Below are 16,657 nucleotides of genomic sequence, written 5' to 3' on the forward strand. Positions count from 1 at the left end.
AGGCTGGGCAGTCCTCCTGGATAAAAGTCTTTTTATTAGGATAGGAAGCATCACTAAGAACATGGCACAAGAAATATATTATTTGGCAGGTGCTTCCAAGTTTCTAGAGGTATATCCTATTTCAAATAGGGGGAACAAGCACTGCTGGATCCCACAGTGGAGCTCTATTGACAAATGAAGTCTCCCAGTGAGGAATTCTTGTGTTCCAGAGCAGCAGATGCACCGTGTGTTGACACGACTGGCATCGGAGCTGCAGCACACACAGAAGTCACATAAAACCCACAGCAAGGTCCAGATCATGCTATAATCCATGCACCAGTCTTCTGCCAAATGTGTCAAATTTTCCTCTATAATAGAGCTATTTTTCTCACTGGGCCATATCCTGCATTTTTGAGTCCCACACATTTCAGACATTTAACAGAGCAACAACCACTTGCAGAGAAAGAAAACTAATTGCAATACCATGTCCATTCTCTAGAAACTGCTCTGTTCATGAAACAAGTTTGCAATATTGCTTTGTTGACGAGACATAGGCAAGGCTAGCAAGCCTCAAATATGCTTTTACACTAACTGTATAAAGTCAATAGCATAACTAATAAATAATAAATATACCTAGTAATGTATATTGCCATTTAAAGATTCAGACAATCAGTTCATGCAACCACAACATTTAGTCACTCACCCATAAGAGAAGACTGACTATATACTCACACCTCCCATTATGGGCTGGATCCCATAAAATGTTCAATTTTCTCCTTGACAGAGATTATATGAGACTCAGAAAATGAATAAAATTAAATGGAAGGCTCTGCAATTTCATCACATCCTCACAGATATACTAAATTTTGAAAAGCTATAGCTACAGTAACTAGGTTCATTAATTTTTACATGTGTAAATAGAAGAGTGAATGAATTTTATTGACCTTTTACCTATTTAGATAAAAATCCATGGCTAAGGCAGTCAGGAAGCTCTGTGCCTTCCTGAAATGGCAAATTATCTACAATCCATTTGACAGCACTGGCAGATACATCTACACTGATAAATAGAATAAAAAATAAATCCCAAAGCACCCACTCAAGAGCAAAGTGCCTCCCAGCCAAGGCCCCATTTGGATTCCCCCTGTGAACATACCTGGCAAATTCCACTGATGCACATATCCAAGGATTCAGAATTGCAGCGAGTGCCATCGAGCACCTTGGGGGCAAGCTCCACCACCAAGTTCTTCCCCAGAGCTTGGCATTTCAGGGCACAAGGTGCAGTGGGATCATTGTACACAGGGATCCACTCGTAAAAGTGTCCCTGGTATTTGACATCGTTGTAGGCAGAACATTGCTGTGCTCTAAAGTCACCAACATCAGAAGGGCAGTCCTGGAAACAAACCAAAAGATACTGTTTTTAAACTAGGGAATAATTTACATGTACAGTAAAGTTATCTGATGAATAACACAGAAATTCTTCAGACAGATCAAGAACTGATCTGCTTTGACAAATAAGCCACACTATAAAGTTTTACTGTGCATATTAAAAATGTTGCTTAATCCACTGCTTGGAGTGCAAGTACAGAATATCATCCCTATTCCAGCAATAACAGAACTGTTGAGAGGGTAATTCAATATGAGTGAATAATTAAAAATCCTAATTTTTTTATACCAGATAGCACAGTTAAAGTCTGTATAATAAGAATACAGTAAGAATTAACTTCTAAAGGAATCTATATACTTTAATTGACTACAAGGTGGTGTCTGATATTCAATATTTTTCTTTTCAGTAGCTTTTCCCACTAAAGGATTTATTAGGCCTCTACTCCCATTCATCAGTTCATATGTCAGAGTAATGAAAGAGGTATTAATGCTCCATATAAATAAATAAAAACAAAATTTGTCAAGTAACTGCTCAGTATTGTTTGAAAGGAGCACAAGATTTAGTAGGAAACACTAGAACAAAGCACCTTCACCTCATGGAAGCAGTAAGGCTTATTTTGTTGGAATAAAATAAACTTGAAATTGGTACAATTGACCATGTATTTCCAGTTCTAATGAGACAATTCCCTACCTCCTCCCACACAGTGTCTCAGCATACTCAGCTGAAAGACCAAATAAACTGCTTGAAATAAAACGTTCTAAAATATTTTTTTCTACATAAAGCATTGCACCCAAACAATGATGTTAATATTAAACTATGGTGACAGGAATGGAGATGAATACAGATTGATTTGAAAATAACTTTGGTAAAGTACTGGCAAAGGAGTTACTGTGTCAAACAATTCCTCACTGCAGACTTCATCTGAAAGTATGTCCAGTGTCAAAGCGTCCATAAGCCAGACTGAAAGGATATTCTTCCAAGAATTCCAACTGCACATATAAGCCAGATGTGAGGCTGATTTGTACAAAGTTTTGTTTTCATTGGATGGAAGACTGAAGGATTGTGATGTGTCAGGCAAACTCATGGAACTTATTGCTAAGTATTAGTTAACAATACTGATCCCAAGTACACCTTCAACCTTATCAGTGAACTGAGCCTTTCCTGAACAAAGCTGACAAAATAGTGAGTGCATTATACAGGACTGGAGGGTAAAATATACAGGAGAAAGTTTTGAATTTCAGTCCAATGCCCCCAACAATGTTGCACTCAGTCTGAGGTTATTTTTCACCGTGGCAAACAGCAGCCTAGAACTGTCTCTAAATTGGCTGTAATCTACATAAAATACCTCCTGAAAATCAGCATTCTATCTGCTGACCAGCACATGGAGTTTTTGCAGCAAGCACTGAACAAGTCACTGAACTTTCCCAGCAAAACTTTTCAGCTCTGTCTAATGCTACACCTTACAGTGACTATAAGTCAGAATGATACTAACAGATTTTGTGTTATTTTTAATCTGGGATAATGCTAGTTTAAGCCATATATTTTGAAGCTATATAGTGATGGAATAAGACACAGGGAGAATTTTACCTCTACAAAATCCCTCAAGTGAGAACTTCTACAAACATCAAGTAAATACTGTGAGAAGCCACACATATTTACTGCAGTGTCACTCCCCAGAAATTCACCCAGTTTGCACTGGTGTAAATGAGAGCAGAATTTTGGCTCTGACTTATCTGTCACCTCTCATTTTCCACAATAGGAAGTCTAAAAAGCAGAGAGGACTTCAGAGTTCATATGGATACCATATGGTTCCCTTCCACTGATACAAACAGAAGAGCAAGCAAGGATCAAAAATAGTAAATGGACATTCGATTCAGGTAAAGTTAGAAGCAGTATTTGGGAGCAGTGTTACCCAGCCATGCACAGCCACATTTTCATCTCAAAGAATTAAAGAGCAATCTGCAAAGCAGGCAGGGGGATGTCCTTCAGCTGGGGTCTGACAGGCTGTTGCAGCCCATTATCGCCAGGTGCTGATGCGATGCCAAGACACAAACACCACAAAGTCAGCATGTCAAACCCATGGTTACTGTATGTTTCTCATTGATTCAACACAATGCAGCTCCTTCCTTCCACTTGCCTCCTGGCTGCTTCAGAGCAAATGAATTCTCATCTCCCTATTCTCTTTTGGCATCTTCAAAGAGCCCAAAGTGATTCTGGCAGCTCGACTCACATGCCAGCTCCACCTGCTTTATGTTTGAGCTCTGTTCTAAAGCAGGAGCATAAAAAGAGCATCACAGAGAGGTATCAAAGAGATGAAATTATGATCATTTGCATTATATCAGAGTTTGGATGGCAACCAAGTCCAGATCCCAGTCTTTCAGGGTACAATAAATATTTGTGTAAAGAAAGGAGTTTAAAGAGAAAGACACTAAGAACAGAATGAATGCAATCAAGACAACAAGAGGACTTGTAAACATCAGTTTAATTCCATTAGAGTGGGTTGTAAAAGTGCAAGGGAATTTAAAGGAACAGAAAGGAAAAGGCAGGGCAAAGATGTGAATGGTAGGCAAGGGTGAACCATGCTCAGGAAGTGGGCAAGGTCATAATATCAGACAATGACAGGGGGGACCCAGCCCTTATCCTGTTTATGTGTCTCTGGTTTCAATCTATTTCAGACATCACTTCATTCCACCATTCCCTCTTTCCTCTCAATATTTCACATTTTTTTCTTACTTGTTAAATTTCTTTGCTACTAATTTCAGGATTTCTCCAGTTTCTTAATTTCAGCAACAGCTTTTGTCTCACACTCAATCCACTGAACCTTGGCCAGGCCATTTTCAGGTTCATACACTGCATAAGCAGCTGAAGACATATCTGTAAGGTCTAATACATGAGAATGTTGGCAAAAATAATCACACCCAGACCTTGCAGTGGAATGAAATGCATTTATGACATGACTTATGAACATATTAGACAGATCTGAAAAAGATGCTTTAGACATGACTACCATGACAATTAAAAACACACACACATATATATATATATATATATATATATATATATATATATATATATATATATATATATATTCCCCTTTTTTTTTTTTATTTTTGGTGACAGATGATTAAAAACTACTGCATCCAAGGGCTGGCTTCTTATGAAATGTATCTTTGAGTTTTGGCAATGAGCACCCTCAGCCTTTGAAAACAAAGTTGACCTGGGAAATCTGTATCTTTGTAGGCAATGTTCATGTACAAAATATGAAGGTTGCATCAGACCCCGTGCCTCTTGCCAACAATTACTCCACTGAAAAAAGCACAAAAGAGAAGGCAAGAAAATTCCCAGTAAAAATGATGACACCAAAGAAAGTCTAGTCCTTTGTCTAGTTTTATTCTTTGAATCTCATTTTGTTGAAACCCAGCCAAAACTGATGAAGTCATTGTTTTGTTTTCTTTTTGAAATTAGGTTCAGGTTCTATGTACTTCCTACACAATTTTCAGGCCACTCCTAAGTAGAATCAAGATACCTGAGCTGAAAACCACCCCAGCCAAGGGAGCCTTATGGGGCATCAGCATTATAAGCTAAATAAATGAACATATTAGAGAGAAACCATGTAACTCAATGTGAAATACTATAGTCTAAAGGAGACACAGCACAGCCAAAATTTTCTGAATGGGATAAATTAGCTGGTTAAGTGGATGCTGGACAATTATAGATTAATGTTTTGAACAAGTGTGAGCATTATCTGCATATAATAAAAGTTTACAATGGAATTAAACATGGGGCTATCTTTTACAAAATAGTGTTTTTTCTGACTGTAGAAGAATCACTCTGGCAAAAACATAAGTGACTTTTTGGCACACAAGAATGTGAAATTTATGGGAAAATGGCCCAAATAACTTGTTCAGTGAATAGGACCCTAAAGGATTAACTTAAACACTTCCACATAGTGCACATCATAGCATTAGAATGTAACACCACATACAAAAATTGAAATTTTAGAAAAGGGGGGCAAGAAAGACAGAAAATCTCATTGAACAACATACAATGGATAGTTTATTTCTCTAAAGTCTCTCTACAGAAGGCTGAAAGCACACATGCAGTTTTAGGAAATCAAGCACCTGGCATCTCAGTTATGATAGAAAGATAAGGAGGCTCTACATACACCTTAATCTTTGCAATTATTTTGTTGCTAAGATCTTGAATTGTTTTTTTAATTAAAATATCACTAATATTATTCTGGAGCTATGCTTGAGTTCAATGAACTTACTACTATTCCATTACAAATCCACATGAAACCAATTTGCTGGTAAAATGATTCTTGTTCTTTTCATTAGAATGACACACATATTAAGTTGTGCTTCATTTGTACTCCCCAATATAGATGTTAGTGGTGTAATGTATCATGTAGCAAAATTACATTTGCAGACAGCTTTACACTGTGTATTTATACCAAATGTCTCATGTGGTTACCAGTAATACCTATTAATATGGAAAGAAGCTAGTATAAACTCTTAATTTTCAAACTACAATTTTACTCCTAAAGTGAGAAGCCTTGATTAGAAATACTGCTTTTGGGAAAATTATATAATTTGAAACTAAACTGGCCTAGTAGTCTCAGATTTACATTAGGTGTAAGGTCCTGTTTCAAGGTTAACTCAGATCTAATATGGGGTTTCAATTCAGGGATGCCAATTTCAGAGATCAACTGTATTAACAGTGGAAATCTCATTAAATATATTTTTCTCAGGAGTTCTTCATTATCTGACCCATAATCTAGGAAAAACCATTCCTGAGAGATTCTGACTGTATCTGAACTGAAGTGGAAACCTGATCCTTTTCAGACATGCCCCAAAAGCAGAACTGTAAAGGCAGTTTCCTGTCTGGAAATTAACATTTGAATCATCAGGAATTCAAACAGATTCACATACAAGGCGCCTGCCACTTATCACTTTTAAGTAAGTCCTAAAGTTAAAAAACAGGCTCCAGTGACTTCAGTTCAACTCTCTGGGAGCACAGAGAGGATATGAGAATCATCTTAATTTTCTCTATGATGAAGAATAAAGTGCCTTCATTTCCATCAGATTTCTATAAATGTAAGAATGGACAGTGTCCACAGCTGCCCTTAGATCCACCAAAAGCACAGAGACCTGTGCATGAGAGCAAAAACATGTCCAGGCTGATCTGACCATCCTCCCTTCTGTGCACTGGGCAGTTCCCAGCCTGGTGCAGGAGGAACAAGGTGAGGTGACTTTCACTGAGATGCTCTCTCTGTACTCCTGCAGGAAGCTGCAGTGCCCAAGACCAGTCACCAGAAGTGTGTTGATACAGAAATACAGACAGACATTTAGGTAAGCAGTGGAGCACTCAGGGACAAACAGTTTGTTCATTACTTACATCCTGACTGGCTGTGACTTATCAAGATATCACACAGCTTTTAAACATCAGGGTGTTTTTGAGGGTAGCATTTTTATTTATGCTCAGGCCATCATGCACCAAGCTGCTGGGCCTTCTTCTGAAAGGGCAAGGGGCAGGGCTTGTCTCCAGAACCTGATTTCTGCATGCAAGGGGACTGATTCATTTATCACTTCCACTTGCTTCTGCCAGCAGGAACTTGGGCTGTGAGCTGCTGTGAGGGGAAATCCATCCAACACTGAGGAGTGTAGAGCAACTCAAGGTGTGAGCAAGCCTTGCTCTCAAGGAGGGCAGGAGCCAGCTGGCACAGCTGACACTGTAGATGTGGCAAACTGAAAAGCAGGAATGGCCACTTCTCCTAGGAGATGCACTGATCCAATGTATTTACTGGGCACCACCTTCCATGTTGGGTGTCCTAAGGAGAACATGTCACACTGCCCAGCTGCCTGCTGCTGGCAAAAATCATGGGATTGGTAATGACTGACTATCACCTGAGCTTACACACCTCCGGGTGTAATTCAACCCAAAGGAAATTCAGGCCTCACCTTTTAGGAGTATCATTAATTACCTATCTGCCTGCTGTCTTTTCTGGAATAGGACATAAGACTGTCACATTGTACTGTAAGGTAAGCCAAGTAAGGGGGTGAGTGCAGACCATAAACCGTCCTGCATGACTGTTTGCACACACATGTTGGATCCCAAAAACCTGGGGTTTTTGAGCTTTCTGTGCTTTCTGCCACTGGCCCCCTGGAGAACACTGCTTTTGACCTGAAGCCTTGAAGAAGGCTTTAAAATTTGAGTGATGGAGTTAAAATCATGGGTGTGTAGTTAAATGAAAGCATGTGCTTTCACATGGTAAAGGTTTTAAATCTGAGGTTTTTATAATATAGTAATAGGTGTGGGACAAGATGGAGGATCTTGGGTAGTATCTGTTTCAGTGTTCATCTTCCTTCTCCTTCATGGTTTCAGGTGGTTGTTTCTGGTTGCACAGTAAGTACCACACTGAGGGTCATGGGAATTTAGTTACTGGGTCAAAAGTATAAATAATATAGGTGTTATTTCTCTACTGGACTGCTTAGCTTTAAGAGACCTTGCAGCTAGCTAGATCAGTCTCCATTTTGCTCATGTCTAGCTGGTGGCTAGAAATGCTGCTGAATATCTGTACTTTCGATAAAATTTAATAAACAACCAAGCCCAAACACAAGAAAATCCATTTCATTCATGTATTTTTTTAATCCTGGCTCTAAGTGAAAGCAGAAGAGACTCCAGAAAAAACACTAATTAAGTAGTACAAATGCACCCACCACTATTATACACACATTATGTAGACCAGAGGTACCACAATGCCTGAGCTGCTCACCTTGGACAGCCTAGACTCAGGCTGAAGGGCAGCAGTTGTTTAAACAGCACAAAGCATGACTAAAGTCAGTGGAACAGGAGTAATGAAGTTTGCTGTATGTGAATGGTTTTCATAAAATGTGTCTATAAAAATGAAATGCAATTGCATCACAGTAACAGCAACTGTATGGTCACAACTCCAGCTTCACCCTCACTCATGGAAATCACCTGTGCCAGTGCACCTAAAAGTGCATGTTCTTGCACACAGACACAAAGATCTGGGTTTAGGCAAATAGGGAATAGAAGGAGTAATTATCCCATTTAAGATCTGAAAGGGACCAGGCACCTCTCTGCTCACATGAAGAGTCACCAGATCACTAATGATCACAAATGATCCAGAGCTCAGTTTAATGCTTCATCTACAAGACAGCACCCCCAGGAAAAACACTTGCTAGCTTAAGATGAGAATTGAACTGTTAATCCTCCAAAATGTGTAACTCTCCTAATAAGTGATATAAAATATTCTGAATCACAATTGGCACTATAATTTCAGAAGAAAATGTCCATTTGGGAAGTCTAAATTTGAGACCTCATGGTGTCATGCAGACTGAAATGCTTAAAAATGGTAATAATGATGGAAAGAAAATTATGCACCATAAGGTTTTAAATAAGAAGCAGCATTTCTTAAACTTTAACACATTTTTTGAATGAGTAAAACAGGATTAAAGGCCAGACTCACATTACTACTGCAGGTTTTGTATCGAATATTCCGACCTTCACAGTTCCTAAAAAAAAAGTAAAAATGGTTACACTGTGTAAGAGCAAAACACAACCTTGCCTGTTTTACAGCTAGTTATTCTCTCGAAAATTAGACTTTTATAGCTACTGCCCTACCATAATCTGGACTCAAAATGCAAGGTTTAAATACAAAGGGGATCTGGGAATTCAAGTCTTTACACTGCTGTCTCTTTCAGCAGAGAACGTGTGACTTTCCCTGTAAGCCCAATTTACTGCAAACCTTATGAAAACCACATTTATTTTGTGAAAAAGACATCTCTAAGCCTTATCTATTCTGATTGCAACCAAGTTATTTGTAATAAACAGGATGTGACCTAGAGGAGATGGTCAGAATACCTGATTCATAATCTTAAATTAAACAGAATTCTTGTGGAGTGCATGCAAATGTGCCCAATGCATGTGAATCCTGACATCCTCAGTCTGTTGTTAGTAGCTGAAATAACAGGCATGTAATAGAGTCATGGTTATTTATTGTGGTCTCATAAATCTGGGGAGGTTGGGTTTCACACTTTTTTTAAAGATATACCCTGCCAAACTCCTCAATAACAAACCAGCACTTTTGCACAGTGTAAAAGATATGTTAAAAATGGCAATATAAAGACTTTGAAAACTTAAAACATATTTCAAATGACTGGAGAGGAAATTATAATTAGTGATTTTTCTAAAATCAGAAATAGTGTTTTGGAATAATCCCTTCATACCAAAAAGATGTGCCTTATATTAAAGAATGCATGAACATATATCTGATATCTTACATCTCTTGGATTAAATTTTCTTCTTCTTGCATGAAAATTGACGACAATTTTTTTTTTTTTATAATGTGTGAGAAGAACTGAAAAATAGCATTTGAAAAGGAAAAAAAAAGGATGCCTGAAGCAAGAATTCAGTTCAGGTGAAGGTACAACTGTTAAAGCTCAAGGTATTACAAGTCTCAAATTTCCAATCTTTTGCAAAACTTACTGCATCACAACATGCAAATTAAAAATGTTTATGATATACACAAATGTTAAAACTTTGTTTCACAACTACATTACTACAAAAATCAAACACAGAAAAAACCTTTTAAACTATGCATTTGTCAAGGTATGGAAAACACATGTTTTTCATGGGGGAACACATTAAAAATATTAATAAAACCACAGTGGAATTTATACTGCTACAGTTTATTGAGCTTGTTTCACAGTCTCTAACAATTTGGTAGAGTATCAAGCCTTCTTTCTGGAACTATTACTTTTCTCCAATATGTTTGTGCATTTTTCACTAAAAGAAGCAGGCAGTACTTTAATCAATCATCTTTAGCTCTGCATTTCAGACAATTTGCCCTTGAGCAGCACATCACACTCCAAGCCTTCTTAAAAAAAAAAAAAGTCACTTCCTGGCATTTAACTTAAAAAATCTCAACTAAATAAAAATGTAAACACAATCATGAGTTTAAAAAAATTTAAGATTATTTAATTTTAAGAATAATTCAAGTAAAACAATAATTATGGATGCCAGCACAGATGCCTCAAAGCTGGCTGGGATCTCTTCTTGCCTGACTAGAAGCCTAGTGCATTACTGCTGCTTTAAGCCCTGTACCAAGCCCTACATTAGTCCAGTTTTACTACTGAGGTAAAAGGCTTTCCCTGCAAGTGCTCTTCTCTTCCAGCCACATTAAGACTGATCCATGAAAGCATATGGCTACCAGCACCACTGCACAGAATGAACTGGCAGGGAAGAATCAGAGAACAAGATCTCTGAGATCACTGAGTCCAGCCTGTGACCCAGCACCAGCATGTCCATTTAGACATGGCACTGAGTGCCAGGTTCAGTCTGAAATTCCAGGGACTGCACCACCTTCCTGCAGAGCCCATTCCAGTGTCTAATCACCTTTCTGTGAAGAAATTCCTCCTAACATCTAACCTGAATCTCCCTTGGGGCAATTTGAACTACTGTGGCCTCTTGTCCTGTCCTTTCCTAGCAGAAACCAGCATTTGATACACCCATATGGGCAGCAGGCACTTGAACATTATGTCAAGTCATGTCCAAGTGAAGGCTAATTTGTACACAGGTACTCACCATTTGGTTTGTATTAGAGTGAAAGGGACTCCCCTCTCTATCTGGCCACACTAAACAAATAATTCCTGCTATTCCACAATTGTATTTCATAACATGTTAAAGTTCAGAGTTAAAGCCTAAGTTAATTGTCTATTACAAACATGTATTACAAGCAGTATTTTGTAAGACTTGATCTATCTTACACAGCCCTTGGTCTCAGAGACAGAAGCAACCAGAAGAGGATTGGAAATGTGCCAGAGCTGCAGAAGAACCCCCACACATCAGGATGTGCCTTACCTGCCATTTAAGCATCTCCTCAGGGAGTAGGAGGCTCCCCCTCCACAGGTCCGTGAGCAATCACTCCAGGCCCCCCAGGCATCCCAGGAATCATCCTTATCTTCATCTGAGCGGGCACTTCTGGAGTTCTAAAGGAAAAAAATGGAAGATAGAAAGGAGGGAATTTTTTTTTTAAAATATGTTTTACTGTTTGGCATTAATAGTACCAATTATATTATTTTGCTGCTTATTTACCATGTTTCATATTTACTTGTTTTAATACATAGCAATTATATGGGGAAAAAGCAGAGTCTTTGGAGATCCAGTGTTATGATGTGCTGCCTCCTGCCAGAGAACTGCTATGCCTAAATATGCTGTTGTTCCCAGCTCCTCTATGCCCAACATGCTGTGTAGGAACTCAACAGTCTCATCATGGCATCATGTTCAAACACGTGATGGGTCTGTCACAATGAAGCTAAGATTTTTAGAATTCTATTTACACCCAGCTTAAAATTAAAAATTCAATTTCTCAAACCACCATGGTGAGAGTTTGCACATAAAAATACCACTAGCATAAAGTAATAGCTTTTGGCATCATTATGAAAGTCAGACTGTCAATAAAAGTGAGGCAGTGAGTTATTTTCCTCAGGTGGCAGAGAATATTGACCAACATTTACTCTGCCCCAAAAGAATCACAACTAAGAAAACATGAAAATTTAGTTCAAGTTTTAATAAAACAACTATTTTCAGCCATTTTTTTTATTCTTGTTGACTTCAGTGGTCAACTTGTCAAAAAAAAAAAAAGCCAATTGTTTATTAGAGGATAAGAATCTCTGTTTGAACACTGAATTGCAGAAGTTGATCTAAAAACATCAGTGGCTTCTTAACTTTCTTGCTCTTATAAATTCACAAATTTTACAAGTGCTTACTTAAAAGCAGTCTTAGGCCAATCTACCATTCCAAAAATGATAGAGCCCAGCTCTGCCAAGATCCCTGAGGAATTTTCACACTAATGTTGGGTTTATTTTATATCAAAAGCCAAGTCTGAAATGTCTGACATTGGAAATGGAACCAACTGCCTTCAGCCTTGACAAAAAAAGCTCAGAACTTCCCAACAAGTCACTCAGCACATGAAAATAAATCAAGATGAACAAGAGTCACTCTTTCAAATTTATGGGTGCAAAATTAGTTTGCTCTTTGCAAGCCCAAAGCAAATGTTTGGGTTTTAGCATGTTGAGAAATTACTAAACTTGTGATATTAAAAAAGCAACACATGCCACTGTTTTTTAGAATAGCTAGTTTCTTTTGACAAAGCAGTGACAATGCCTAAAATAATCCTAACTTCATCATTGTATTAAAACCAGCCACATGATATTAACAGACAGAATGCCATCTAAATCCCTAAACAAAGTCCAGTTGTTCACTTCCCAAACTGCTTTGATAACAGTCATTGTTCTGAACTGTATCTAATTAAAAAGCTGTAAATACTATGACGATCAAAGCAGAACTTCATGCCAACAAAGCCTTCTTTAGAGTCATTGACTAATTCAGTGCCCACAGTGTTGATTTAAGCTCCAGCTAGTTCAAGCTCTTTGTCCCATGGGAAAGAGTTAAAAGTAGCTTGCATTGACTTAGTAATTTACTACCAAAATAATATTGATTTACTAGCTGTCTGGTTTCATAAACTCTACACATTACATTTGTCTTCACCATGGTACTAAATTGAAGTAAAATAAAGAAAAGATCACCAACATCATGATTTACACCAACAAAGCCTTGGAAACTCATTTAGGAATTAAATTGAGAGCTAATTGCAATTGGACACAGAAGGATATTACTGTACACCAGGACTGCATTCCCAGCTTGCTTGATTTCAGTGTTTCATGTCTCTATTGTCTTCAGTCATAATTTTAACATGGATCAGCAGTGAAACACTGGACCAGATTAGAACAGTTTTTCTCTAGTGCTTTAATTTTGCAGCAGATGAAGTGCAACACATATTGTGCATATTCATTGTGGAAGTATTTATGTACCAGCACAAAAGTAAACATGTGCATGGACATACACATGTGCACCCATGATGTTACATGATGAAACTGCAAGTACTATAGTGAATCCAGATAAAATAACTTAAACCAGCCATAAACACCACCAAGAGGGTTTGCTGCTCTTTACATGGAACTGGATGGGAAAACACATCACTGGAAGGAGTTGTACCACATGTGAACACAGAGTTAGATGCAAACATTGCACTCAGAGCAATAGCTAAGAACCCATACAAAGTTTCTGCAGAAATCCAGTGTGTATGATAAAGGCAAACTCAAAATATTTTATCCTAATCTAACTAATTTTGAAAGCAAAAAAGTCACAACACTAAACATAGACCTGGGCAATGATTACTTGAATCAAGGGATAAGGGAAAATAAACTCTTGAGTTTTGAAGCACTTGGTGATGCAGACAGAGCTCAAAGACTGAGATGACCATTTGCCAAGGCTCTCTCAAGGTCTGAGGCACAGCAATGTGCAATCTGAGTTCTGTGCTGACAACCCTTAGCTGACAGAGACAGTGCTGTCCACAGAGAATTTTATTGGAGTGTGGCACTGGTGAATTTGAATAGAAGGGAAAGTGTTGGTGCCAGTTTCCTTTCTTCCATCCAGGGCTCTGTTTTTGCTTCTGTCACATATGGGCACATACTGTACCACCATGTTCTGCAAATCATTGGTGTGCACGTGTTCTCAGGCCATACTCACCTTGAAATGTACTGTTCAAGTAACTGAGCATAGCAGAAGTGGGCACTGAGGTAAAATAAATGAGATCCAGATGTTAACAGGGCTGATCACTACTCCAAAACACGGGGATTTTTACTGTCACTTGTAGCACCCAGTAAATAACAACAGCTTCATTGACACACATTACAAAAATCACACAGTGCTGTCAGATGGAGAAAAAAAGATTATTTGGCCAAACTTTTGTTTGGCTGTTATGAAGGATGACATAATTGTCTTGAATTTGGTCATGCAGACTTCAAAGGAGAAGTGGTGCCAGAGAACGAAGGTCAGTTTATGCAGTTTTATTATTGTTCAGACATCTATTACATAAGGCTTGGATATATAAATGTTTAGCATTCAGTGTAACAAAGATTCAGGTTCTCAGCAGAAATGCCCTGATACCTTAAATGTTTGTTTTACAGAGTTTTTAGCGTGCAATTTTTTCTTTAAACACAAACACAAGGCAAGTCCATAGCGTTTGACACGAGTTAGGGCAGCAGTATGTGCAGTGGCAGAAATGCAGAGAGACCTGGCACACAGATTCTTCTGCCAGAGCCCCCAGGTCCCTCTGCCATGCACACATCAACACAAATCCTGCCCTGTGGCAGCCCCTAAGCCCCTTCCCAGGGCAGGGTGCCCAGCTCTGTCAGGTTCCAGAAGAGATTCAGTGCAAACTCTGGGCAGCAGATGCAGCAGTGCCACACAGATCATGCCTGGAGCTGGATGGATCCACGGAAATACTCTAATCAAACAGGTTAAAGTGATGTGGCTCAGAAAATAAGTCTTTGTCATTTCAAATAAGGACTTGGATATGGAGGAATATTTACCAATATATGTGCTATTATGCCAATGTCACTGCAGCTCTCTGGGTGGCTGTGCTTTTTTTTTCTTCACAGATGCTCACCAAAGTGGTTTGTTTTAATACACTAAGGCTTGCCAGATTCTAAAAGAAAATCATGGAAAGGAACTGGCACAGTTATATCATATTGGTATTTAATAATGCATTTTGTACAATTAAATACAGAATTTAGGTTCTTCAGATTAAACTCATTCAAGGGAAGGAACCTGTTGAAGAGTATGAACACCACTTCTGTACCACTGACGGCATAAATTAAGCAATACCCAAAGCTCAGTGCTGGCCCTTTTCCCAGGAGTGAATTTCATCCTTAATGGTGTTTTGAACAGAGATGAAGCATTTCCTTTTCATTGCTTCTTCCCACTCTCACAACCCATAAATAGTATTAGCACTGTCCTGACTTTCAGAGCCTTCCAAAGCACGAGGTTACTTTGCTCTTCACTAATCTTCATGTGCAGCACTGCTCTGTGCCGTTTGCTTCTCCTCATACCTACAACAGCTCCAAATAGAGGTAGGACAAGGAATTATGGCACTGAAGGGAAAATATCCTGCCTGAGTAGCTCTGTGATGCATTTCCCAGATTCTTGTTTCCAGACACTACTCTTGGTGGAAGAGGTATCAAATTGCACTGATTGCTGCATCCATGAGCAGGAAAGAGCAAGTATTTACCTGCAGATGATCACTGGATGTGCTATTCAGCCTCAGAACTGTATCCTCCACTTTTAACTCTGGCTGTTATGTCTAGAGCTACACTAGAAATTTTTTTCACTGCTAAGGTCACATACAAAAATTATTTACACCTCTATTTTGTATTATAAGTGAGGTGTAGAATGCAGATTACAGATCTAGGAAAAACTATTTCACTTGTGGCAGTGACTAAATAGAACAGTCAAAACATATTTCCAGACAAATAAGAATTATTAATAAAAGATCTTGCATTACCTGGTTTTAGCTTTAAAACTCCTCTTGTTTCCTTAAAACAGATTTCAAGACATTTCCTGATATAATGCTGCTATTGGTGAGTGCATTATATGTTACCTAATTGTGCACTGTATATGTCATTGAGTTCAATAAATCTTTTACTTCTATGTACCAAAGTAAATTATGTATTACTCTGCATGTTAAAAAGAACATATCTGGAATTTTAAAATCCTGGAGAAAAAACAATGCATCATTATTTTATACTGATAAAAAACACCTGGAAGTAAATGCAGCTATTTTAAGCAGATGTTTAGAATTAATTAGTTTTTAAATTGTTAACATTATTTCAATTGCATTACCTATTCCTTGCACTTGGCCTCAGCACTGCAAACTCACTGAAAAATGGAACCTGTGCCCCACAATAACAAGAACATTTCAGAAACAAGTGGTAAAGCTCAGGAACAAGGTGAATCACCAGCAAGGAATCAGCCAAAAGGCAAATGATGGACTTTCTGAGCCACATGAAAAAATACATCTGGGGGCTCAGATGGATTTTAGACCTCTAAGTGTTGAATTCTGCAATTTATTTTCATTCTAAATAAGTTTTGAATAAATTCAAATGTTGGAGAATAAAGCATGCACAAGTGTCATACATAGGAAATATTTACAGCATAATTCATTTTCATACTAAACTGCAGGCAAATCTCAGCATGTTTTTCACTATTATACTGCATCCAGATTTTTCCATTGTCAGAGTGTTGCAAAATTTCATATTGACAGCACAGGCCTGCTCTGCAGGAGTTGTCAGGACAGAGTTGGAGGTTTTGGCAGGTGGAGAAGGGATACTCGAGGCTTTTGGCATCCAGGAAGGGATGAAATGTTGC

General features: G+C 38.3%; 1 protein-coding gene across 1 annotated transcript in view; it reads right to left on the bottom strand.

The window, feature by feature from the left end:
• Nucleotides 1-16,657, bottom strand: part of ADAMTSL3 (ADAMTS like 3) — a 161,394-nt gene that overhangs the window by 76,950 nt on the left and 67,787 nt on the right. The window contains exons 4-6 of the mRNA XM_079317719.1: nt 11,249-11,376; nt 8,856-8,901; nt 1,133-1,369 (exon numbers count right to left, since the gene is read on the bottom strand). Coding sequence (XP_079173845.1) covers nt 1,133-1,369; nt 8,856-8,901; nt 11,249-11,376 — 411 coding nt within the window. The remainder of the gene's footprint in view (nt 1-1,132; nt 1,370-8,855; nt 8,902-11,248; nt 11,377-16,657) is intronic.

Source organism: Erithacus rubecula (genome assembly GCF_903797595.1).
Source record: "Erithacus rubecula genome assembly, chromosome: 14".
Lineage (NCBI taxonomy): Eukaryota > Metazoa > Chordata > Aves > Passeriformes > Muscicapidae > Erithacus > Erithacus rubecula.